This window comes from Onychomys torridus, chromosome 13, assembly GCF_903995425.1.
Source record: "Onychomys torridus chromosome 13, mOncTor1.1, whole genome shotgun sequence".
NCBI lineage: Eukaryota > Metazoa > Chordata > Mammalia > Rodentia > Cricetidae > Onychomys > Onychomys torridus.
The window spans coordinates 41,054,952-41,081,779 of NC_050455.1; the positions used below are offsets into that span (position 1 = coordinate 41,054,952).

At 41.2% G+C, this 26,828-nt stretch overlaps 1 protein-coding gene and 1 pseudogene across 2 annotated transcripts; one reads left to right on the forward strand and one right to left on the reverse strand.

The window, feature by feature from the left end:
* Positions 1-8,540: 8,540 nt before the first annotated feature.
* On the reverse strand, positions 8,541-21,812 carry Lox (lysyl oxidase). 2 transcript variants are annotated; one of them, XM_036204956.1, is made up of 7 exons: positions 20,859-21,812; positions 20,427-20,535; positions 19,048-19,185; positions 17,155-17,311; positions 13,681-13,776; positions 13,054-13,169; positions 8,541-10,623 (listed from the first exon to the last, which is right to left on the reverse strand). In XM_036204956.1, the coding sequence occupies exons 1-7, from the start codon at positions 21,469-21,471 to the stop codon at positions 10,617-10,619; spliced, it is 1,236 nt and encodes a 411-aa protein (XP_036060849.1). In that variant the 5' UTR covers positions 21,472-21,812; the 3' UTR covers positions 8,541-10,616. The 2 variants fall into 2 exon arrangements, with proteins under 2 accessions (XP_036060849.1, XP_036060851.1); XM_036204958.1 differs by lacking the exon at positions 8,541-10,623 and having other exon boundaries at positions 13,050-13,169.
* Positions 21,470-25,846, forward strand: LOC118594534 (annotated as a pseudogene).
* The last annotated feature ends 982 nt before the right edge of the window (positions 25,847-26,828 follow it).

A 26,828-nucleotide genomic window follows, 5' to 3' on the forward strand; every position in this document is an offset into this window, starting at 1 on the left:
ATGATTTCAGTAGAGCCAAGATGAAAGTATTGATTTTGAATGAAGATCCAGAATATTCTCATGGAGCAAATCTAAGTCTTGGAATTTTTTTAAGCAAGTTCAAATGACAGAAGTGCTTGAGGTCAAAGCACTCCCACTGGACAGTAGCTGCCAGGACATTGAGAAAGAAAGGCCCATGGGATTTCCTGTGGTCACATTGTGCAACTCCGTATGTGAGGAGAGAGAAAAGGAGAATGTGTACTTTTTCCATGCCTCCCTTAGAAGTATTCCTCTGAGGAAACTGAGGGAGTTGGAGGGAATAAGGGCATGAGAGTCTAGCTGCCGGTAAGCCTTCTCAAAATCCAAAGAATAACAGTAACTCCCTGTGGACTAAAAGGCATCTCTGGCCAGCTTGGGCCCTTGATATTCCTTAGCTGGTTTGCCATCCTTGGGAGAGAAAACTGCCTAAATTGGTTAAGAAGCCACACCATATGTGCTTTGCATTTTATCCTTATGGCTACCCCCCACCCAACTGTGGACTGCAAGGCATGTTTAATGCAGATACTAATTCTGGTGGACTCAGTTTCAGAAACACTCAGGGTACATGGGTAAACCTTGTGTAATGCCTGCCTCACCTCAGAAACCAGTAAGATTCCCTGCACCTAAAATTAAAAGGGATGTTAAGAATACCACAGAAAGCAATGGGGGTGGGGCACAGATGACTGATTACCTGCTTCTCCCACTCAAGTTTATTGTTGCCCTGCAGTTTCATCAAAACACAGCCATCTTTCTTTGATGGTCTCCAAATATCCCTTTCCTTCCTTGTGGTACAATTGGACTACAGCCCCTCCACACAGTCTATGACTAGATTGAACACATTGTGATTAGTAAAAGTAAGACATAGATTAATGCATCCCTTCAGATAAACCATAGGAAAGAGATGATAGAGGGGGTCAGTGGGGACAGTGAGCTATCAGAAGGGCAAAAAGCTTAAAAGAATCTCTTCCTCCTCCATCTTCTTTCTCTTCTCTCTGATGGACTGTCATTTTTGGAACTCCAGTGTGAGTGGTTGCATGAGAAGGAACTGAGGAAATTCTCAAACGTGTAAGGTGGACTTCCTTCCTGAAATGCTCTAGTAAGCTTCCGTGACACATGAACGATGAGATGGGAATAATCACACTATTTAGACCTGCCAGTAGGAGAACTTAATGGAGAAGAGGAAAGGATGGTGGATGGAAGATACAGTATCTGAGATCTGAGAACATGGGTTTTCTCTTAACAAAATCCCATCTGTTGGAGGAGATTAGAGGAAAAACTTTTGAGCTGGTTTATAAACTGTGAATTTTATTGATCTTTTTGCTAAACATAACCAAAATGGCTTGCTGGTATCTAGGAATCTTCTTGTTCACCCCCTTCTGGGTGACCATTGTGCTCTCCCCCCCCCCCCCCCCGCTTTCTCTGACAGCAATGTAATTCAGGGGAAACCATCACTCTGATGCTTCACCCCACATCTTCTGCTTTGGTGGTTAGAGAAGCTTGATCGCTTGACTCAGTGTGGGCCAGTCACAGAATCCACACACATTATGGCAGCAGTTTCCATGAGATAGACCAAATCTACTAAATGCATTAGCTGGACTGTTTGAGCTGAAGCCACAGATGATTGGCATTTTCTTTCTGGCTACCAAGCTGGGTTGTGAAGACCAAGACCTTCAGGCACCAAGATTATCTGGCTCTATTTTTCTTTTTTAATTTTATATATATATTTATATATATATATATATATATATATATATTTATTTATTTCCCATATATACACACACACACACACACACACACACACACACACACAAATACAATTTGTTTAGTCCATTTAGTGTTATTTGTGTGTACATGATTTCATGGCTGACTAATTGGTACTGGATAACGAATTAGGGGATTGGCTACTATTCCTCCCATTCTCAGCATTCACTGGTTGCCTATAGCTTTGACTAGGGTTGGAACCCCATGGATGTGCCCCCTGTTCCATGCTACCATGTCTATTGGTGCTATATTTGTCCATGTTTAGGCAGCCATATTGTTGAGGTATCATGAATGAAGCTTCCAGCTTGAGCTGGATACCACCTGATCATTTAGTCTCTCCATTTCGACCAGTTGTGGTTTTCGATAATGGTCTCCTTCTGTTGCAAAGAGAAATTTCTTTGATAATAAATAAGAACTACCCTCGTCACTGAGTATAAGGAGAAGTATTTAGAATGCACTTAGGAATTATGTTGGTTTAGTAAAGTGACAGTTGTAGAATCGCCTCTATGATCCATGACCTCACTTGTCTTGGGTAGTTGGCTGTTTCTAGTATCAGGCATGATTTCCCTCCTATTGAGTTTGCTTTAGTTCCCATTAGACAGCTGTTGGGTACCACCAAGATATGAGTGCCACCATTGAACTTACTGAATATCTTAAAAGAGATATCTTGCCGTGTTAGTCATTGTTGTGGATCATAGGCTCACAGCTGGGTAGGACTATTGTTTGCTTCTCTCCATGGGAAACTTAATACCATCCGGTATTTTAAAATCAGGGTTCCTTGAACATAACACTGTGACCAACACTCTTTTCAAGTGACTAAGGAGCAAATAGCATATACAGTGTGTGTGCTGGAGGAATGCATGCTTTGTGTCTTGGGCAGGAAGAAGCAGGAATGCATGACATTTCACCATGCTACTTAGAATGGTGCGTGATTTAAAACATATGAATTGTTTCTCTATGGAATTTCCCATCTAATATTTTTGGACCATGAATGACCACAAATAACTGAAGCCACAGAAAGTAGAACTATGGATATAAATACACACACCCTTCCTTCCTTTCAGTATTCACTCCAACCTTCCTTTTCCCTGTCTCCTGTAATGATTACTAAATTTTACTTGAAATTCACTTAAAATTGCACATTTGGGTACAATGTAAAATAGTGAATGTACAAAATGAAAGAACCATGGAGAAAACGATTGGTTCCCTATGTGTGCTATACACAACTGAGATTTGAAGAGGAAAAAAAAATTAATAGGGGGTACCAAAGTAGTCAAGCCATCTGGTAAATAGGTATAATTCATATTTCTTAAGAAGAAAGCTAGTTTAAACAATGTAGTCCTTCACATTGAAGGGGTCCTACTTATCTATACAATTTAAAGATATAAAACAATTTGCAAATTGGTAAGCTTCAGAAACCCATACCCATATCTCAGATGCTGACACCACTATACATTTGTTTACAGATGATTCTGTATGTGCAATTACAATTATTTAACATGAATACTTATAACCATCTTCTAAACAAAAACAGTTTGGTGGGGTAGGTGCTATAAATATAAAACATAAAAAAAATCAAATCTGAGAGATGATGGTAGGATTGAAATGGTGTCTTTACAGCAGAGCTTTGCAGAATTTCCCACACAGTAATACATACTAAAACCTCTACAGGAAAGATAGCATTTGCCACACTTGGTTTGTTAAGAGATTCTTTTCAGTTTGGTAGCTTGTGAAACTGGAATTTCCACACTTGCACGCTCTGCATTCACTCACTCAACCAAATTCACATGGAAAATATTTGGAAAATAAATGAGTGTGTACTGAATTTGGACAACTTAATTTTCTTGTCATGGTTCCCTACCTAGTGCATGGTAACTACTATTTACATAGTATCCACTCTATATTATGTGTTAGTGGCATGCCTGAGAGGACCATGTGCTTTGTTCCAGACCACTACAATAGAGCAGGTACCACAACACGGTGAATCACCTGTCTTGGTTTCTCAGTGCAGGTAAAAACTATCTTGTATAAGCTACAGCCTATGAAATATGCATTATGTCTAAAGCACACATAACTTTAAAATACTTTATTGCAAAAGAAGGTTCTAACAGTTGTTTTAACCTTTAATGGGTTGGAAGTACTTTTTCTTTTTCTTTCTTTCTTTTTTTTTTTTTTTTTTTTTTTGGTTTTTCAAGACAGGATTTCTCTGTAGCTTTGGAGTCTGTCCTGGACTAGCTCTGTAGACCAGGCTGGCCTCGAACTCACAGAGATCCACCTGCCTCTGCCTCCTGAGTGCTGGGATTACAGGCATGCGCCACCACTGCCCGGTGGAAATACTTTTTCTAATGGAAGGTCCATGTTAATAGTTGCTAACTGATCATGGTGGACAGTGCTGAAGATGAAACCAATTGTAGGGATTTCTTAAACTAAAACAGTCGTGACACTTTGCATATTGCTTGACTTGGGTTAATGAAGGATGTCTCTGTAACGAGTAGTGCTGTTTCACATCTTACCCACTATAGAACCATTCACAAAATTGGAACTATATATGCTGCACTTTATCAGCTGAATTTATCCCTCTGTGGCTCTTTCAACAATGTTCACATCGTCTTCACTAGCAGTAAATATCACCATAAGAATGAGCCCACCATCCGTGATCATAATGAGATCCTCCTCATCTGTTATTGTCTCATAATCACGTTGCTGCAATGTAGTTGCATCTACAGGCTACTCTTCTGATTCTGGTTCTCAATATTTCTACATCTGCAATTGTCTTTTCACAGAAGCCTTGAGCTCCTGGGAATCACCCATGAAGATTGCGGTAAACTTCTTCCAAAATCTTGCTAAGGTTATTTTGACCTCCCATATCCTTAGGTTAGGGTTACTTTGACATCCTCCTCACAGATGTCCCAATGGCATCCAGGATAGTGAAACTTTCAGAAGATTTTTCTTTTGTACAGGGCCATCAGATGACTCAATCTCTATAGCAGTGACAAGTTTAGAAATGTTGCTTAAATAATGAGACTTAAGAGTTAAAATTCCTCCTTGATCTGTGAACTGTAGAATGGGTGAAGTGCTCAGAGGCACAAAAGCTCAGTATATTATTATCTCTGTATATTGAATCACTACATTATTATTATCACAGTATCTTAAACCACTGTATATTATTACCACAGCTCCTGAGGGACCAGGTGTGTTGCCGGTGGGGAGTGACACTTTTGTTTGAATTTTAATTTCCCAGGAATAGCTCTGCAAGGTATTTAAGATATCCATTAAGTCATATTTCAAACAGATGTGCAGTCACCTAGTAGGAATTTCAGAATGGTCAATGAACATAGATAAATGTTGCAATCACAAGTCAGCAGCTGCATTACAACTGTAACAAGAGTATCATCTGTTCTTTGAAGTTTCTAAGCCAAGCATTTAGTTTCCCCAACCTTGACCTTTGCCTCTTAAAGTCCTAGATGGCACATGTGTGTGCGTGTGCGTGCGTGTGAGTGTGTGCGTGTGTGTGTGTGTGTGTGTGTGTGTGTGTGTGTGTGTGTGTAAAATCTGTTGCCACTCTAGCCACTTCCATCAGTTAGCTTGTGTGGTCTACTCAAGTTATTGCAGCTTATACATGATTATGTTCCGCTCCCTCTTGTGCTTAGTGATTAGAGACATTGTCTACTCTTAAATCTCATTAGCTAACCTTTAGTAGCTACAAACTTTCCTTCTGTTTTTTTTTTTTTTTTTTCAATTCTCTGGAGACTTGGAATTGGCCTGAAGTTCCCTGTCTGTGAACTAGCTTTTATGGAACCAGAAGGCACCATGCAAGCTTCCAAGGAAGATAAGTGCTACCTAGCTGTGATGAATATAAACCTCAAGAAGCAGCATGGCACAGTAACCCTAGGGCGCAATAGTGCCGTGCATATCTTGGCAGTAGCCATCAGCTGCCTAACTGAATGTAAGTCCCACTCAACAAGAAGGAGACCATTCCTGATACTGGACCCAGCTAACTACTTGGGACCAATAAAGTTATGGATGTCAGAGAACAACAACTGTCATTTTACCAGACCATCACAGTTCTTAACTACATTCTGAATGTTTGTCCTTATACCCACAGATAAGTGTAGTTCTCACCCCTCACCAAAGAAACTTCTTTTTGTGTTAGATAAAGACCATTACTGTAAACCACAACTGACCAAAATGTGGAGAACAAGAGATCTCGTGGTGTTCAGTCACAGTTGATACAACACAACTCCTGTATCTAAGTCTCAGGGATCATTGTAGAAGAGGGGCGGTAAGGTTATAAGAGTCAGAGGATCAGGGATTTTTCTGTAATATTGTGTTTCCTAGAAATGTCAGAGATGCTACACCCAGGAAGTTTCATCAATATGGCTACCTAAACAAGACTTGGCTGACACCAATGGACATGCTAACATGGAAAGGTGAAAGCTTGTGTGTTGTGGATATCTTCCTATATGCTCTGAATGTGTTGCTCTAATTGGTTAATAAATAAAGTGCTGATTGGCCAGTAGCCAGGCAGGAATTATAGGTGGGACAAAGAGAGAGGAGAATTCTGGGAACAGGAAGGCTGAGTCAAAAGTCACCAGCCAGGCACAGAGGAAGCAAGATGTCAAGACAGAATTGGGAAAAGGTACCAAGCCACGTGGCTAAACATAAATAAGAATTTTGGATTAGTTTAAATGTAAGAGCTAGTCAGTGGTAGGTCTGAGCTAATGGACTAGCAGTTTAATTAATAATATAGGCCTCTGTGTGTTTACTTGGGGAGAGATTTGTCCCAATTGCCAGCAGGCTGGGACATGGGAAAATTCAGCTACACTTGTGGGGTCCAAATCCTAAAGAAAGAACTATGCATCGCTGGGGACTGCTGAGAGTAGGGGAAATAGTCTTCCACTGGGAAAGGCCACCCAACTGGTTATCCAATACCAGGTGGTCAGCTCTATATACATACAGGTAACATTATATGAAGGGAGAGGGTTGTATTTATATATTTAGGAATCTCTGTGTGTGTGTGTGTGTGTGTGTGTGCCTGTGCACACACACGCATGCATGCCCATCCATGCACATGTAACATTAACAATAATTAAAGAAAAAGAGATCATGAATTTGAGAGAGGGCAAGGTAAGGGGTTTGATGGTGGAAAAGGAAAGGGGAAATGATGTAATGATATTATAATTTCAAAAATAGAAAAGGCACTTAGACAGGAATATCAACCATATATATGGCTTTAATGTTGTAACCAAAAATGAAATTCAGATCATTTATTTCTAGGTAACAAAATGACCACTTTAGACACTTGAAATCATTTACTCAAGGCATTTTTATATGTAATAATGCAGTTACAGCACATAATAAAAAAGGGTGTGAAAATTCAATATAAAGCCTGTGTCTAGGCATTTCAAATAAAAGCTCCTCAAACAAGTTACAAATGTTTTGACAAATAAAAATTCCAGAAAAAAAAATGGAAGGAACTAAAACTTAATTACAGACATTCTAATACCAAATGACATGTGACTGAGTGTGTAGCAAGCAGCTACATATTAAATGTCTGTATCCCGTGAGCTAAGACTTAACGCATTTTACATTCAAGTTCAGGTAACTCAGCACCATTTCAGCTTGAAAGCTAACCAAAATCTGTATTCAAAATGGCCTAGAACTTTGGGAATCTGGGAATGAAATTTAAATGGTTGATTTTTTTATATTATGTATGTGAATTCAAATATGAAGCATATGTAAAGGGGATAGTTTGGCTACTTAATATACTACGAGTAAAATGATTTCTAAAATATTTCCTGATTAAGAATTTAGTATTCTCATACAATCTACTGAAGATTAATGGTCAGTAGAGGAAAATTTTAGTGAACTCCATTTTCTCTAAATTCTGAGCATAAAGAATGATGTGCACACTTGTGCCTAATATAACTTTAAAGAGCAGCACACAACTGTTACCAAAAATGCCCAGGGAACAATTAGATGGAAATTGTAAATTCCGTTCTTACATAAAATGTGAAGGTTTTCTGCAATGAGGCAGGATATGCCGTGGTCCCACTGGAGATGGAACCTGCAGTCTCAATATCATAATATTACTTAGCTGGCGAAGGGTAGACTAGACTGTGTTGCTTTCTATTTTTTTCACAGCCTTTATTAGTATAAAAACAAATTCCTTTTCAGTCTTTGGTGTTCTTTCTGCCATTCTCACCTCTTATTTTTAAAAATCTAGAGTTTAGTATACTAATCTGTGGTTTTTATCATTAGTCTAAACCAACTAATTATCAATGATCTTGATGGTCCTTTGGAGAATAGATGCCCAAAGGTTAAATATATGAAGTCTTGAGTCACTACAAATCATTTTGAAGTGTTTTAATATTGTGGAAAGGAAAGAAATGTTTATGAATAACAGATGATTTTTTTCAAGACAGGGTTTCTCTCTGTAGCTTTGGAGGCTGTCCTGGAACTCGCTTTGTAGACCAGGCTGGCCTCGAACTCACAGAGATCCACCTGCCTCTGCCTCCCAAGTGCTGGGATTACAGGCATGCGCCACCACCGCCCAGCATGAATAAACAGATTTTTAATTGAAAAACAATCAACCAAAAAGCCCAAATTACTTTTAAAAGGCAGACATTTCATGGATTTGAAACATACTTTAATTATTAGAAATACATACATGTATATAATCAATAACTTTTAACTTATGTTTTGAAAAATAAAATATGGCCATGACAAATAGCAGTGTTTAAAATTTAAATTCTGTAGACATATTTTTAACAGTTAAAAAATGAAATAAGGTGAGCCTAATTTTCATACCTAGCAAGGAAAGGGATAGTCTTTTTGTTTTCCAATGTCTATTAGGTAAGTGCTTGGCTTACCTCACATAACGATGACTAAAGAGATAAAGGTCTTATTGAAATTATTATCCTAAATATCTAAACATCGTATTATTAGCCTATTTGGTTTTATAGAGTTAAGAATCTTAATAAGATGAGATGTTAAATCTATGCATGCCAGTCTGGTTCAGTATTAATACTGACAGTAGTTTTTTGTTTTGTTTTTAAAAGCAGGTGTATTAAAATAACTCCATCAGAATGATGATAATTTGAAAGGATCATTCTACAGTCTTAAAACTGAAAAGCAATCTAAGGCAAGGAGGGCCATCGAAGAAGCAATCCCATGGATCAGATACCAGCTCAATCCAAGTTATGTCTTTATGTGTTTATGGGTAAATGTGTGCTCAGGTGGATAAGAATCATGCGTACCGCGCGATCCACCCCTAGCAACTGCCCATCTCTGGACCCTCTCACCTGCTCCTTCAGCAGTGAGTACAGTAGGATGATTAGTGACTGTTAGCCTTACAACTCTGTGACACATAAGGCATGGTTCTAGCTCACTGAGAAAGGTCTACCTGATACGTTCTGGCATAGGAGGTACCTTACTTGAGATTTTAATGCTGGTGAATGAAGGAAAACCTCAGCTTAAGCACCAGGAACTTAAAAGTCTAACTTGATTTCTTTCTGCACCTTCTGAATTTAAGAGTTTCCAAATCCTACTGCTGTACAGTTTCACAGTTTGAAGTAAGGTCACAGCGGTCTTGTTGTGGTGTGCAGTCCTTGGTTTTGTTTTGCAGAAAGCACCTGCTTCCCTCTTTTTCTCCAACCTCTCAAGTATGCAATGCTATGTGCTTTGCTAATTTGGAACTGTCTTTTGTAAATATACAAAAACATGTACAGCCAATCCCTGAAGAATCTAGGATGATTGGTTGCACACAATAGGGATTGGTCCTGTGTTGCACACAGTGGGTTATCTATTATGGATGATTTCATTTTTTTAGCATTCCTCTTAATAGTTGCACATTTTAGAAGTGTAGTGGAGTTGAAAAAAACCCACAGAAGGTTTTTCCAGTATTCTTTTTTTACAGTATTTTAAAGATGGTTGTAGTGTTAGAGATTCATCGTGTAATCTCTACGTCAGCAGTGACTTAATTTTGGCTAACAGTAAAATATGCTGCAGGGCATAGCAGCTCTACATTGATCACACATGTCATCAAAATGATTTCCCTCTGCTGTTAATCCCCACAATGGTAATGTGAATATTGCCACATTAGACATATCTGCCAACAGAAGAATTGAGTGGAGAGAGGAATATCAGAAAATATCAGCCAGGAATTTGGAATTATCTAATTCATTCCAAAACAGAAGTTGACTTGAATCAGAGTAAAATTAAGCACTTAAACAGAAAGAAAATTATCTAGTAATTTAAAAATGTAAACATAATTTTATATAGGGATGTAACTATCTGAATACATATATTGCCATCTCTCTGCTATAGAGTAATATTTTGTGACAACAATAGTTATGTATTTGGCCCTTCCTCAGCACCAAATGTATCCACTCCTGTTTACACAGTAGGAATATCATTTTTAAAGCAACCTATATTGAGACAGATATAAACCCATCACTGCTGTTTTACTGGTTTCTGCATTTTAGAAAATAATCAGTTCAAATTAGGGCTCATTCGATAAAATACCATTTTTCCTTTTGCTCTATAACTTCAGAAGAAGACAAGAAATTTGGGGCTCTTTGAAAGAGCCAAGTAGGCACCTACAAACTTAAGACACCATTAATTCACAGAACAGCATGAATAAGTATTTAAAATTTCCCAAACAATGCTGATTTAAACATCAAAATCCAGTTATTGTATTTGTGGTGAAAGAGTCCAAACAAAACGTCCTTTGTTGTTTGCTTTGTAAAATATGTAAGTCCTTCCTACTGCAGCTAATCTATGTTTTTCATATTTCCAAACGCCAGGCTTTATCCAATGGGAGCTGGGCTTGCATTCTAATACCTATATTAAGAGAACACATGGGACAAGTTATTAGCAGGATAATATCACGAATGAGCACAATAAATAACATTTTAGTCAGCCTTTTCAAAACTCGATGGAGCCATTTCCCTCTGCATCCAGCAATAATCATCCTGTAAAATTATGATTAGAACATCATTTAACAGTGATTGGAAGAAAAGAGTACGTAATATGTCAGTAGCACGGAGTACATGCCTGATGTACAGTCTGGATGTTTAAAAGGCAAAACAAACAAACAACAACATTAAAAGAAGGAAAAGTCAAGCAGAGCTTAGGGGACCAGTGCTCAAGCAGGTGAGTTCATTCTAGGGAACAAGAGTAATGCATCCACCAGGAGGCAGAGTCATGGCTTCTGCACCATCTTGCATTTGTCCTTTTCTGCATGCTTCTGGGTGCAGAATGATGCACAAATGGGTTGAGATAAGAACAAAGACCATGAAGCAGGTATAGTGGTGTTGAAAGGCTGCTCACTGAACCTCATATAAGGAAAAAATGCACTTGTGTTCAAATCATAAACCTCCAATTTCTAAAGAACAGTTTCTGTGAGGAGAAAGCCCAGTTACATAGCATGGCAGAAGTGGAAAGGGCCCAGGTCATCTGAGAAGAGTTGGAGAAAAAGGCTCCATGAATGGAACATACCAAATTATTGGGTGGATTTTACATCCCACCAAAATGGTTTCAAATATCTGACCAGCATGAGAATCAACCAGTGAGCTAACAATGACATGTCATTAGAGTTAGGAAAGAACTGCCAATAATGACAGCATGAGGTCACACACACTTAGCCATCAGACTGCCCACATGGCTTTAGGTGCATTTCACTCCCTCCTGAAAAATGTCAGATTTTTTTTTCGTGGCTTCCAGAGAGAAGATCCAAATTCCTAGCCTGTTCTTCATTTGTCCTTTTGATCTGATCACAGCTGACAAACCCAACTGGAGTTTGCCTTTGCAAACATTGCCTGCCATTCACGCCTGCCAGGAAGTTGCCCATGATTCTGACTCCTTCAGACATGCCCTTCTTCAGGTCTGCTTTTGTAGTTCTGATCCTTCAAGGCCAAATTCAAATGCTGTTCTAAAGCCACTTCTTTATTTCTTGAGGAACAAAGAAATTCATGAATGAAGCGTTGAGTGTAAGACTGTAGGTGGAAGTTCTCTACCTGGCCATGGATATATAGTGTGAACAAGCAATTAGAGCCTGGCCATTTAGGGGTAGGGAAAGATACAATCAATAAAGAAATTTATATGGAATACTTGGAAAATTGCTACAGTAAGTCTACAAGGTATCCATTATACCTATCTTAATATTGCTCCCTGATACCAGGTTAGAACCTTAAATATAAGGTGAAAAGTAATAGTCAGTAAATAGAGAATGAATTAATAAAAATTAGAAAATTTAAAAGAATCAACTACATACTAATTTTTATGATAAATTATTTTAGATTATGAGCCTTCATCCATGCGGAGGCTAACTCCATGCTTGATGGTCCAGTGACCCAGATAAGCTTTCTGTACTGTAGACATATTCAGAAGAGTGTAATTTTCCAGTATTATCTCTTTACTGTCACGAGCCTCATTTACTTATAATATGATAATGCTTGCAAAGTACAGACTGACTCTGTTCCTTTATGTAAATAAGAAAAGGGTCTTGTGTGAGGTAATATGGTGCCTTTAAGCTACCAGTATCTCAGCAATATCAGTGCAAAGATGATGTATGTTCAGTTATTCCCATGGTCTTCTCACTGCATAACATGAAGCAGGCAAAGCTTTAAAGGAGTCAGGCAAGACAGGTAGCAACCAGGCAAACCTTCTATGCTTTCCTCTTCATTAAAGAACTTTTGCTTAATATTTATGGGCTGAGATTCCCTATAAGATTCAAAAACTGGTTTCAGAACTCAGGGAATTATGGAGGGAACACACACACACACACACACACACACACACACACACACACACACAAATCTTGCAATCAGTAAATAAAAGTGTACCTTGGAAAATTCTTTGAATTTCTTTGCATTCCTATCAGGGAGCATGGGGGGAGGGGAGAAAAGCCAATGCCTGTGGCTTCTACAAGCTCACTTACACTGCTTAATGAGCAATGTGTTGGACTGGACTGCTACAGAACTTGTCAGGTAAATAGTACATCTTCCCAGGTGAACACTGTACAAGCTGTAGCATGAGTAAAACATTACTGCATCCTCATTCTCTAGTATTGTCAAAAATAATAACGTGGATCCTATATTTAATTATTGCTTTGCTTTATTTGCAAGGAAGGTATGGTAGTAGAAGCAAAGCAAACACCAATGCTATATAAATCCAGGTGACAAAACTTGTGAGAATCTGCTAGTCTTTTGGCTAATATCAAGTTAAAGCTCCTTGTAAAAGAAATTATTTGGCTTGCCAAACAATACTCACGGTGAAATTGTGCAGCCTGAGGCATAGGCATGGTGTCCTGTGTAGCGAATGTCACAGCGTACAACATTGTTACTGTAGTCAGATTCAGGCACCAGGTAGCTGGGATTTACACTGACCTGGACAACAGAAACAGTGTGGTGAAAGATTTCCTGTTTACTGTATACTGTTATTCCTTCCTATTTCTACAGAGATGCTGCAGTGAAATTGCTAACAAGGGACTCAGCTAAATAAAGCAAGAAAAGGAGTTTAAAATAAAGCATAGTTAAACACTGGCTTTCTGACAAAGGAAGCTGTACAAATTTCTCTGAGCACTTTTTAAAAACATCACACTCTGGATTGCTTAAAAGTTTTTATGAGGGGTGTCCAATTACGGCTTTTGTTTTGTTTTTCAAGACAGGGTTTCTCTGTTTAGTCCTTGCTGTCCTAAAACTCTCTTTGTAGACCAGGCTGGCCTCGAACTCAGAGATCCACCTGCCTCTGGCTCCCAAGTGCTGAGATTAAAGGTGTGCACCACCACCACCTGGCATTTTCAGTTACTTTTAGAACCATGATTATTTAATATTTGAAACCAGAGAAAGGGAGTGTATTGAATTGTCATGATAAATTTCATGTATTCAAAGCCCTTACCTTTAGAATATAGTTTCCAGGTTGTACATCTGTAATATCAATCCACTGGCAGTCTATGTCTGCCGCATAGGTATCATAACATCCGGGACTTAATCCCTGAAATCAGCAAAATTGTAAAATTTAAATTATAGTGTATGGCTAGACAGAGCTAAAACAAACACACAAACATGATATTATTGGTAAATTAAGTCCTAAGTTGGTACCTAGAAGAATTTGACATAAAAACCATACTTCTGCTTCATCTCCATTGAGAACCACACATTTCCCAGTCTTATAATAGCTAGGGCTTTATAGGGACTGCAGTATGAAGCAGTTTGCCTTATTTCACAAGTTACCACTGGAAAACAGTGTTAAGCAACAAAATAGGCCTTCACCACAATTCAAGTTATCACACCAGGAATAAAGGTCTCATAGTAAATTAGTTCCAATATCCTATCTGTGAACCTCCCTGCAATGACTTTCCTACATTCTGGATGTTCATGGTCTTTTGTCCTGTTTAGCTTTATAGCATTCATCCATTTCTGCTCTATATACTCATCATATAACAGAAATTCCTCAAAAGTAGAGTCTAGTTGCATCCTTGAGAAGCTAACATTTGCTATTATTATGTGCCAGAACCATTTTAAACATATTATATAAAGCCAATTCTCACAACTACATGAGGCAGATATAGTACTATCTCCGTTTTATAGATGAGGAAGTTGAGGCATGCTAAGGTCAAATGACTTATTCCAGGGCAAACAGCTAGGGAATGACTGAGTTGGTTTCATGATTATGTAAACAGGTAACTTTTCTCAACTACCACATTCCCTCCATCAAATAATCAGTGAAATCTTGGTTGGGTCACAAGAGTGGATATATGCCCAAACTGGTCAATACTGCATCAGTCCACATGCTGAAATATTCACACCAGCAAGTCAATGGGTGCCTCATAAGGCTGCCAGGAGAAAAATGCCAAGAACATATGCTTCTTGCTCTCACGAGGCTGAAGGAATTTTCTCCCGGGGAGGCGGGATAGATATCGTTTTATTTTCTTATTTCCTTGTGAGAACTTTCAACTGTTATATTTTCATTCTGATAATCCAAAGTTGATTAAAAGTATATGCTACAATCATTCGAACTCAGAAGTATCATTTAAGATCATCACTCAAGTTTGCTTGGATGCTTAAGGTCATTTTGGTCATCAAAGATAACAAAGGCTTCTCAATATGCTTTAGGGATGTGGGTTTGGCTACATCTGGATTTGGGAAGAGTAAGCAATATTGATGTTCACTGCACAGGACAGCATAAACAAGTCAACTTGAAATCACTTGAGTCACAGGAATGAGGACCATAATTGCCTGGGTTCCTATCTTGATCCATTCTCATTTTATGTGTTGGGTAGGAAAGAGAAGAGGAAGAACATTTGGTCTGGTTCTACCACATCATTCTCTGATTCTAGCACCTTGCACACTAAGCAGTACTACCAGCTGCCACTACCATTACTACATTTCACTACACCACATACATTTCACGTAAGACTCTAAACTGTGCACTGGATTAGACACCCATTGAAGATAAGCATATGTAATGCTACTGTCAAGTGAGTAAGTGCTTCAGAAAGGCTGACGTTATCCCTGTTGGCATCCACCCATAATCCCAAAACTTCAGAATGCTGAGGCAGGAGAACAATTTAAACCCATGAATTTGACACCGGCCTAGGTCACACAATCTTAAAAGCACCATGTGGATGTGTAAGCACTAATTGCTGACACTGTTACTCTATGATTCACGAACTCACAGAATATGTAACTTTTGAGCTTTGCTTATTTGGACTTGCAAATAAATACCTGAAGTTTACCCAGGCCATTAAGTGAAGATTGAATTGACATTTCAATCTTCAAAGTCAAATGTAAAACTAAATTGGAAATACAACTTCATTCTAGACTATCTAAATTCATTATTTGGTTTCAGCAAAACATAACGGTTTGCTACGTTTGGTCAATGAGTATGATGTGACTATTTTTAGTTGTATGTGAATTTAGTATGTAAATTTGTAATCTTAGAACATGTGGCTCTTATATATAATAACATGCATAAGTTATACTTAGTTATATGCACAAACATTTTGAAAAATGACACTAGTATAACAAAACGAACAAAAGTCAACATTAGTGGTCTGTGTGAGTTTTTTTCCTTTAAGTGAATTCTGTTCAAGAGACAACTGAAAAATAACCGGAAACACATAAATCACTTACAATGCAAAACCTGCTGAAGAATTGTTAAGACGTATATAGAGAAGGATGACCATAAAAAGAGTGAGATTATGCCAGCAAATAGGGGAGCCTCTGGGGCTGAAACATGAACAACTTCCCAGGCAAGGGTTCCATCTTAGAATGCGATGATCAGGGTGTGTCATTTTCTGAATAGGGAAAGGAAGTGCCCCAGCTCCGCTTGGGGTGATCACAGGATGAGAATGCAATCTCTGAATGGGTACATGCTTAATATATGGTTGGGTTGCATCCTTCACTTAAAGCATATGTCCTGCCCCTCCCAACCTATGCTAAGTATAACTGTTGCTCTTTCTAACCACTTTGATGAGCTAAGCCCAGAGGAAAGAAGTATGGTCCACACATGTAGGTCACTAAAAAGCTTCTGGCCACAACCCTGGAATCTGCTCCCCAAGATGACAGCTGTTGATGTCTTTGTGCCCTGGGTAACGTACATTTACGGACTACTTGCCAAGAGCTGGGCTGGAGTAAAATTATAATGTCTTTTTTACAAATTAGGGTTTTGGATGGAAATACTTGGCATGGCTTTTAACTGACACACATTTTCCAATTCTAAGACATACAATAGTGCTTAGCTCAGCACTATTAAAAACAAATTCATCCAAAGGACATCTGATATCAATTACACTGTAGGTTTAAATATACATGTGTGGAGAAAGTAATGTGTCTTTCTATTCTTATTTGCATTATTAAAAGTGATGCTGTTTAAAGTATTCTTAAGGAACTGGCTTCAACTCCTTGTTCTAACTCTAGGCACTTTTCTGTAAGCATGAAGGTAGAAAACAAAATGGTTTTGCAGGTGAGAAAACAGTTCTACATCGCCAGCAGTTATTTATAGCCAATTAAAGAACACAGAATGAAGGCAGATGTTTCAAGGCATTCCTATGTGTGCAGAAAGTAAACTGCTTTTCATTGTGTTATGTAGTAAGGATCCACAGTGACCTTCTGTGATGACCAGCAGGGGTTGTGTGGGCAGCTGGAAACACTTTAAAAGCAATTTGCACCACCCAGTCATCTGCCTTTTCCCAATTAATTCCCACGTTGGTACGATAACCTCCAAATGTAACAAAGGATAAAAAAATAAAAAATAAAAAAAAAGAAGGTGGGGGTTGGGGGAGAGGAAGAAAATAGCAGATTAGCAGATGTCTTTGTTTTCCTAGGCTCTGGATATCTGTGGGTTCCTGACGTCTGAGGGCCAGCCTACCTGTGTGTGGGCGGTGCATGCAAAGCGCCTGTGGTACCCGTAGTCACAGGATGTGTCCTCGAGACAGAAGCTGGCTTTGTGGCCTTCAGCCACTCTCCTCTGTGTGTTGGCATCAAGCAGGTCATAGTGGCTGAATTCATCCATGCTGTGGTAATGTCTAATGTCCCAGACAACAAAAACACAGCAGTCAGTGGCATGTAGAGGAAACAATAAGGACATTAAGTGACCTCCTTATCTCATGAATCAAATGGTGTTATGCTCACAAATTAAAACAGGGTAAGTTTATTTTCTTTTTTTTTTAGATTTTTTTAAAGATCTATTTATGTGTGTGAATGTACTGCCTACAAGGTATATGTGCACCCTGTACATGCCTGGTGCCCGGGAAAGTCAGAAGAGGGCTTGAATCCCTTGGACCTGGAGATGAGATATGGATGGTTTTGAACCACCATGTGGGTACTGGAAATCAAAGCTGGCTGGCTCCTCTGCAAGAGCAGCAACTACTGTTAACACTGAGCCATCTCTCCCTCTCCCCCTTGGTTTTAGACAGGGTCTCACAGTGTAGCTCCAGCTATCCTGGAAGTTACTCTGTAGACCAGGCTGGCCTTGAATTTAGAGATCTACCCACCTCTGCTTCCTGTGTGCTAGGACTAAAGGCATGTGCCTGGCCCCCAAGTTTATCTTCTTAAAGAGATATTCATGCTAGGTTTTCAGAAAGGCCATAAATGTATCAAATTTGCAAGCTTTTTTTTTTTTTTTACTTCATGGAAAGGATAGAGTATCTGTTCCTTTCCACAGAGTATCTATAAAGACAATTCGTTATCTGTGTTTGTAACCTGAGGAGTCTCTAGTGTATTTCTCTGCGCACCATTGCTGATGTTGCTGATATGAGGATGATTTCAAACAAGAGCTTTCCTCAAGAGGGCTTGCTATGACAGTCTAAAAACCAGAGTTTCAACATTTTAAAATCTCTTCAGAAATGCAAGGGGGAATAACAGCATGCTTTTCTACCACTATTATTTAAAAAGCACAAATTTCATTTCAAAATAAAGTATTTCTACTTTAATATGCAAATTATGCAGCTAAAGTCTGCTTTTTCTCTATTCATTAAGGAGAAGACTTCTGAGCTCGTCCTCATCTTCCATGGGAGAGGGGCAACAATGGGAAAGGGTTTGAATTTCTGTGAGTAGGAGACCACACATCAGGATTTCCTGGCACTGAATAACTGGGCACATTAACTAGGCAAATGATGGCATAACCACATGTAATTTAAAAATTAAAACCTCTAAATTTAGAAAGGGCAGGACAACCACTCTGGGGTTGATATGGGCCTTTCAACAGATGGAAGCAGATCTGCTCCTGAAGTCTGTCTCATGTGTGTTCTATTGAGAATGGTTTCTGAATCCTTTAGATAAAAGAAGCTGTGCTTTTCTTAAATGCTTGTTAGGGCTGACCGACTACAGGTGTTCATGTAGATGATCTTATCCATAGCAAATACTTTTATGTAAGAGTAAATTATGTAAATTTGCTATTTACATAGATGATCTTATCCATAGCAGATACTTTTACATAATAATAAAGTTCTGTAAATTTACTGTTTATATAGATGATCTTATTTATAGCAGATACTTTTACGTAATAGTCAATGTTCACGGCAGCCACTATTAAGTCTTTCCACACTTTTTAAATGAGCCTGACTTAAGTCTCCAAAAGATAATGGGATTTGGTGATGAAGGGGCCAGCTTTAAGGCTTCACATCCTTTGATGACATCAACCCGCGTAGTCAAAGTTCTAAGTACAAACAATAGCACATCTCTAGCTTTAGGTAAGACACACGAGGAATCGTCTGAAAGACATCAGAGCGTCCCAGAAGCACCGAGAGGCCCGTGCACTCACTGATGACAGCTGTGCCACTCCCAGGAATAGCGAGGGCGGCTTGGCAAGAAGTCAGATGTCCCTTGGTTTTTCACTCTCTGGGGGAATCGGAGCAGCACCCTGTGATCATAGTCTCGGACGTCCGCCCTGTATGCTGAACTGTGAGTTTAGGAAAAACAAACAAACAGACATTAGATCCAGTGAACACCGATGACAAACAAAACTAGAAAGACCAGCTCACCATTACACTGTAGTGGCATCCCCTGCTCCCTTCCCCAACTAGCCTCTCAGCTCAAAGAGACAATCCTGAGCTCCCATCCAGTCCTGGAAGAATAAAAACATAGTGGTGGCCTGGTGAATGAGTGAATGGAGGACAACAGTGAAAACCCACGAAGCTTGAAATTAGGGTTTACACTAAAAATATTATTGACAATATACTCTGCATCTAAAAACGGTGAAATCGCTATAGTAATGACCACGTGCCCCAAAAGACCCATATATATCCATTAATAAGTTGATAGATTTAAGATAATAAGTGGAGAAATACTCTAAAATAAGACAGCTAGCTTTAGGTAGATAGCTTTTTACTTGACTATCATGACGCAGGGAGCATCTCTCCACTGTCTTGCAGCGTTCAGTGGTGTGGATCATGTAAGACTCAGGAATGAAAATGAGCTTGAATTTCTTCCCTTAGCCTGACGGTGGTAAAAAAAAGTCAGCGTGGAATAAAGGTTCATATCAACACTTCTGGGATGCATCTATATTTTTGTAGGTCTGGGTTGGATTTCCATTTTACTTTAGGTACCACCAGAACTACGCAAGCATCTTAAGCTCCCTCTGCTGGTTACCAGCAGCAAAATAGGAGAATTCCAAGTCGAGAATAGCTATTTTATTTTGGGAATGACGGAAAACAAAACTCTTGCTCATGGTCTTACACCAAAACAACCCAGTTAATCACGGCCTGAAAGAAATGTGGAATGCGGTCTTTACCAATGGGGGGCGCCACCGTGGCGAACACACCCCAGACCATCGGCGAATAATAGCGAGCGCTTCCTTTCTACTTTTCCCCGTGTATGGTTGGTTGTTGAGCTCCTGTTTTATAGAAAGCTGTTGGAAGTAGTTGGTGCCAGTGCCTAATAGAAATCTTGGGAAAGAACCTGAGACACAGTCTCCAGAACAAGGGTTTTCGCCCCCCTCTCCCGATTTGCACCTCTCAGTGAGGCGGTACCCATGAAAACATTCCAAATCTCTCTATCCAAGTCAGCATGCCCAGGAGGTCACGTCCCACTTCCCAGCCCTTGTCCCACTTCCTGGCCCTTGTCTGCACCGAATAGCGGTCAGAACTAGGCACCATATGATCCCCGGATCAAAATGGGAGCTAGGCTGTGGAAATCCATTACCTAGCCAGGCAGTTTTCTTCCGCAGCGCATCTCAGATTGTACATAGACATCTTCTGCACATATGTAGATGCCTGGATGTAGTAGGGGTCTGGCACCAGGTCCGGGAGACCTAAAAATAAGACAATCAGGTGACCTCTGACTCCAGGTCCCCTCTTTTGTCACCCTTTGCCCACCAAGTCCGCCGGGTGGGGCTGAGTGTGTGGAAGAACAGGGAAGTCCAAGGCTGGGAAGGAAAGGAAAGAAGAAGCTGCTGGAGCCAGGAGCGAGGTTTCCATCAGATTCCAGAGCTGGCGGGGCGGGCCAGGGGGAATTAGGGGGGTCAGGTCGGCTGGGACTGGGGGGGGGGGCGTCGCGCTCAGTCCACCACGTCTAGACAGCACCGACCGGCAGCCAGGGTGGCCAGGTGCCTTGCGTGGGCCTGGGGGTGCTTACCGTACTGGAAGTAACCGGTGCCGTATCCGGGTCGGTACCTGCTCCCAGGCCGGGGCCTCTCATACGTGTCATAGTAGTTATAATAGGGGTTGTCGTCGGAGTACTTGTAGGGATTGTAGGGGTCGTCGCCCACCATGCGGTCTAAGTGGCTGGGAGGCCTCAGGTTACTGAGCTGCGGGGGCTGTGGCGACGCAGTCCGGTTCCCTGCGCGCCGGGAGGTTCCATCGCGGGCCCCCGACGGCGAGAAGCCAGCTTCGAACCAGTGGCGGGCGGCGGGCCGGGGACGGCCCGGGGCGACCCCCGACGGGCTCGGTGTCCGCGCGCGGGCCGAGGCCGTGCGGTTGTCACGCAGCAGCAGAATGGGCGTGCGCGGCTGCGGGGCGGCGTTGCCGTCGGGGCCCGGGGCCGCGGCGCTGGGGTCGCGTCGCCTCTGCGGCTGGTACTGCGCCCCCAGGCTCAGCAGACTGAACACCTGCCCATTGTTCTCCCATTGGATTGTCTGGCGCCAGGCGCCCGGGGCGGCGGGTGGCTCACGCGGGGCCTGCGGGGCGCAGCGGAGAAGGGGACAGAGCTGCAGCGGCCCCAGCAGGAGCACGGTCCAGGCGAAACGCATGGCTCTCCCGGCGAGTCCTTTCCGCGGGGAGGACGTGGCTGGGAGAAAAATGAAGACGGGGCTCAGATCCCGCGAAGGAACGAGAGACCTCTTCGGGCCGAGAGGAGGGCGAGGCGCGGGGATGGGTCGCAGTGAGTCGTGCCAAGGGCGGACGGCAGACCCTGCCCCCAGCCCGGGCCGCCGTCGGACGTGGCACCCCCTTTCCCAGTCCTGGAAGAAGACGGGGAGCAGCGGCTCACGACGGTCGGTCCCGGAGAGCGCACAGTGTCTGGAGTGAAAGAAGGGGAGAGATTTTAAACTTTCTGACAAGTTTGCAGTTACACAAGCCCTTCTGGCCCCGCTGCCCCTCCGCTATTTGTTCACGTAACGCGATTGCAAACGTGCGGCGAGGCGGACAGCTCCTCCACTCTGCCCCTCCTCCCCTCTCCGCCCCACTCCCCTCCTCCCCAGACACGTTGCACAGGGAGAGTTAAGGGGAAAGAACAAAACGGAACACACATCCTGAGACACACTCGACTTAATCTGGGCCGAACATGCAGGAATTTCAAAAGACTCAGACAGGCGAAGGCAGCCAGGCCGTGGGCCCAAGCCAAAATATGCATGAAGAAAAATGCTATTAGGTCACCAGCCCTGGAGAGGCGGGAAGTCAGGAGGTGGGGAGAGCCAAGGGGCCAAAGTGTGCGTGCTGGGATAGGGGAAGGTTGTGACTAAGGCTTATCCATAAAGAAGTTAACCAGACGAATTTCTCAACGCACACTCACCCCACTTTTATGGGAAGCGCCCTCAGCAAATAAACCCGAGGATATCAAATTTTGTTTTTCTGGCTGTAGGTAATATGAGAAATGGGTTACAAATCTGTTTCCTACAGTGAGTATTTTAATAACTAAAGTGAAAATTTACAGGGAACAAAGTGTGATGAATAAAACTCTCTCTCTCTCTCTCTCTCTCTCTCTCTCTCTCTCTCTCTCTCTCTCTTCAAATAACCGGCCCATTTATGAAGCTCTTTCATCCCTACTGTGTACCGGAAAGCTAGAAGCAGGAGAGTATTCAAAGACATCTTCAAGTAGACGTTTCATTTGACTTCTTGCTCTTTCTCTCCTGTGTCTAATAAGGAGGTTTGACTTCACACGTTAAAATCAAATTGCCAATATTAAAGGTTGAAATTCAATAAAGTATTCAGCAGCTTTTCATTCCTCTTCCAATCTAAACAAAGGTGTTACAAGAAAACAGCATTTGAGTTCCGAGTTCAGTACAAAGAAAGCGGTGGATGTGGCCAGGAGAATGAGTTGGAGGATAATCTGTAACTGGACAGAGATGCTTAATATACCAGCTATTCGCATCCCACTCAGGGTCTGGGAAACTCTGGACTGAATTCAAAGAAAAATTGCCACTAAGTGGCCCTATTTAAACTACTAGGCAAGCTAGAATTTAGTGTCCACTTTATTGGTCCCATCCTTGAGCCTTGTCTAGACACCCTTCAATCTCACCTCTTAGACTCTGTGTTTTCAAAACTGATCACCCCACGGAGGTGGTTTGGTGGACACCTACTAGTCTGACTGCTTCATATCCGTTTCTCTTTTCTTTCTGTTCTTTAGGAAGCTCTGCCCAGAACCTCTGACCCCCAGTAGTGAGGTTGGACAGACAAGGCATTCATGAGACTTCTTCACTTCAAGAACTGGTCACAAGATCTGAGTTTGTTCTAATTAAACTGTCTTCCTAGAATCTAAATGTCAAGTTGGCCACATGGTGAACAATATTCCTCCTCCCACTGCTAGAAAAAGTGACAAGTCTGGCTCTTCAGCATTCCCTTCAGATGCTCTAGTGCGATCTTTTGTGGACTAACAGTCAGTTTCTGTCATCTGCCACAGGAGAATCCTGACTGACCAGGGGGGAGGGGGGGGGGGGATGGGGAGGTGTTGGGCTGCAGCTTTCAGCTAGTTAAATCACATGACCCAGAGTCCAGGGTAATGAGCCTGGCTTTTTGAGTCAAGTTAGATGGACCGCGTACCTTCCTTGGTCACCAAGGGATATGACACAGAGTTTTGCCCACATGTGGTAAATCTACAGCCTACATGATGAGGATAAACTTTAAGTACAAATTCACCCACCGCAAGTCAACAGTGGATTCTTTTCTGAACAAAACCATCTCTAAGATAACACTAGTTGTCATTTTTACTGTCTGGCTAGAAGGCTTAAAATTAACAACTGCATTTCCCTAGACTTTATAAGAGAGATAGAGGGGGAAAAAAAAGAAGAAAAAAAAAGGTGTCTATAATTTGGATGGACAGATGAAATTATAAGGAGAAACAGAAAGAGATTGAGCATTGTTGTCTTTCATCTGAAAAAGGCTCTCCATCTGCCCATGAACAGTTTACCTCCAGAAGAGAAAGTCTGGGGATGGTTATCACTTGACCCAGGTTTCTGAGGGAAGACCTTTGCTGTGGCTGTCAAGTTCGTGTAAAGCAGCTCCTATTGGGAGGGTAGAAAGTTTGTCCTGGACCTCAGTTAACTTGCCTTTGTTTCCAGGTCTGGTGCTCGGTGGTGGTGGGGGGGGAGAGGAAAGAAGTGGAAGAAGGGAGAGGGGGAGGGGAGAGAGGGAGGGGATGGAGATGGGGAGGGAGATGGGTGGAGGAAATACTTCTCTGTATAGGCATTTTATTTTTTTCTTGTTCTTAGCGCTATGTCCGATTTAACAAATAATCCAAATCCTCTTCAAAGTATTCTTCAAAGTTTCAAAACCTCTGATTTTCTTGAATATCCACTTATTCTATTTTCAATTAATTCACTGCAATATTACATTATGGCCATTAATATTGAAAAAAAATTCTCAAACTGGACTTTAAAATATTGGGTAATTTTTGTGTATGTATGAGATGGAGCCTACAGAAGATGATGTTCACTTTTTAAGTATTTTCCATCAGTGAAATTCCATTACACATTTATTTATTTTACAGAATCTCATACACACATTTATGCTTTGCAGGATAGTGTGCTGTTTAGGTGACTTATAAACATGATCACTAAACATTCACAGCGGATGAGGCTCATCATTTTCTCCCAGTTTGCTTCAAAAGATTTAAAACTGTTTCATGAAAACAGAAATAACAGCCCAGAACAGTCACAATGCACTTTGCTTATTTTATTTATTAATCACATACATATGAACATATATACACAACTTCAGGGGTGGGGATATGTAACCCATTGGCACATACTCTAAATGCCATAAAAGAAAAAAAAAAAGTGCATTTTCTCCCTCTTTCATTTCCTCCAAACTCTCTTGCTTAAGACTTAGCTATCTGGGAGAAAAAGAAAAGGAAAACATGTGGCTACCACATTGAGGACAATAGAAAGTGTGCCACCATGGGGTGATGCCATGTAGCCATGCATTGTGCTCTTTTCTTAGAGGCAAAACCCACTATTTTCAAAATTAGACAGACCAGTTTTCTTCCACTCAAAGCTGAAGCTAATGAAAAATAATACTAGCAGCAATTACAATGAGGACAGTAACTGTAGCTGCATCAAGGTGTCCCCAGCTCTTAGAAGATGCACGGCGGATCCCAATTTGACAACAGCTTTCTGTGGACAGATCTATGTTTATATCAAAAAAGAAGGAATCATCTCAACACACCCCGCCCCCACCCTTTTTTAGCAAGGTTCTATTTTTACCAAGAAATAAAAGTTAGTCCCATCTGACTCAAGTAAGTTCTTACCTAAGCTGCGCGTACTTCTTCCCTCTGGCTCTCTGAGCAGCAGCAAGACAGCAGTCGGTGAGAACAAGCCCCCAAGGAAAGGCTTCAAGAAGGGAACCAAGAAGAAACTGGTTGATCCATTTTCTAAGAAAGACTGGTATGATGTGAAAGCTCCACCTATGTTCCATTTTAGAAACATTGGAAAAACACAAGTCATAAGGACCCAAGGAACCAGAATTTCATCTGACAGCCTCAAGGGTCATGTGTTTGAAGAGAGCTTTGCTGATCTACAGAGTGGCAAAATCATATTTAGAAAATCCAAGCTAATTATTGAGGATGTTCAGGGCAAAATAAAAAAAAAAATGTCTGATTAACTTCCATGGCATGGTTCTTACCCAGGACAAAATGTGTTCCGTGGTCAAAAAGTGGCAGACCAGACCATGATTGAAGCTTGTGTTGATGTCAAGACAACCAGTGGTTCTTTGCTCCTTCTGTTCAGTGTTGGTGTCACTAAAAAACACAACAGCTAGATATGCAAACCATCCTATGTGCAGCACCAGCAGGTCCTCCAGATATGGAAGAAGATGATAAGAATGCAGAAGAAGCCCAAGTTCAAAAACTCAGGGTGCTCTGTCGTGAAGGTGGACGTTCTGGAGAACCTACCAATGATGAGACAGGTGTGAGTGAGCTGATGGATATGAACCAAGAAACTGTTGAAAACCCAGACTTCCAACAGTGACAAATAAAAGGTCCTATTTGTGAAAAAGGAAGAGAGAAAGAAAAGTCAAAACGTTCTGCCTCCAGAATTTGCTAGGTAAGTTTATACTCACAGGATATGGAATTATTCAGAAAGTTAAAACTGTAAAGTAGAACCAGAACAATAACCCCATAACCAAAGAACCAGTGTGTGAGCCTCAATTATTTTGTTTGGGGGCTGGAGAGGTGACTCAGAGGTTAGTGCTCTTCCTACTCTTCTAGAGAACCCAAATTGGGTTTTCTGCACCAATCAGGCTGCTCATAACCACCTATAACTCCAACTCCAGGGAAACTGTCTGTCTTCTAGCCTCTGTGGACAAATGGGTTGTGTGGTGTGGGGGGGGCACACACACACACACACACAAATCAATAAAATTGAAAAGTATGTAGCACAGGAAGCACATTCCAATCTTGTTCTTCAGTGAAGTTCATGGCTTGTGTGAAGTGTGTGGTAACCCTGTGGTTCTAACACATCAAAGGGAAGCAAGCAGAGGGAGCGGAAAGTCCATGTGCAAATGTTAGAGAAAAGAAGCAATTATGCCATCTTACATAAGAGAAGTGGGCAGAGAGTGGGAGGAAGGGATTGGTGATCAGAAAAGATAACCAGAAAAAGTAACAGTGTGAGATACGGAACCGTGACTTTCTAGTTGGAGTGGAAGGGGACTGGTGAGTGGACTTGAAAGCCAACTGGGACTTTCCACTCCTTTCTCTCCATCCTTGCCACAGGCCACTTCCAGGTATTCACCCAAATATAAAACGTAGACAGTTGGTACACATTTGTCCGTGTGTCAAGACGGTACTAAAAAAAGAAAAAAGTAAACAAACTGGCCAGAAATAGCCCAGAAAGAATGAATTTTAAATATGTCTGGCTGGGTTACCTAGCCCCTTGGGCCACCTAAGGAAAGAAAA

Coding starts and splice junctions, on each gene's coding strand:
- Lox (XM_036204956.1), bottom strand. CDS start 21,471: ATGCGTTTCGCCTGGACCGTGCTCCTGCTGGGGCCGCTGCAGCTCTGT. Junction 20,536..20,858: donor CACCGGTTACTTCCAGTACG/GTAAGCACCCCC, acceptor TCTTATTTTTAG/GTCTCCCGGACCTGGTGCCA. Junction 13,170..13,680: donor CTGGAAACTATATTCTAAAG/GTAAGGGCTTTG, acceptor TCTGTTGTCCAG/GTCAGTGTAAATCCCAGCTA.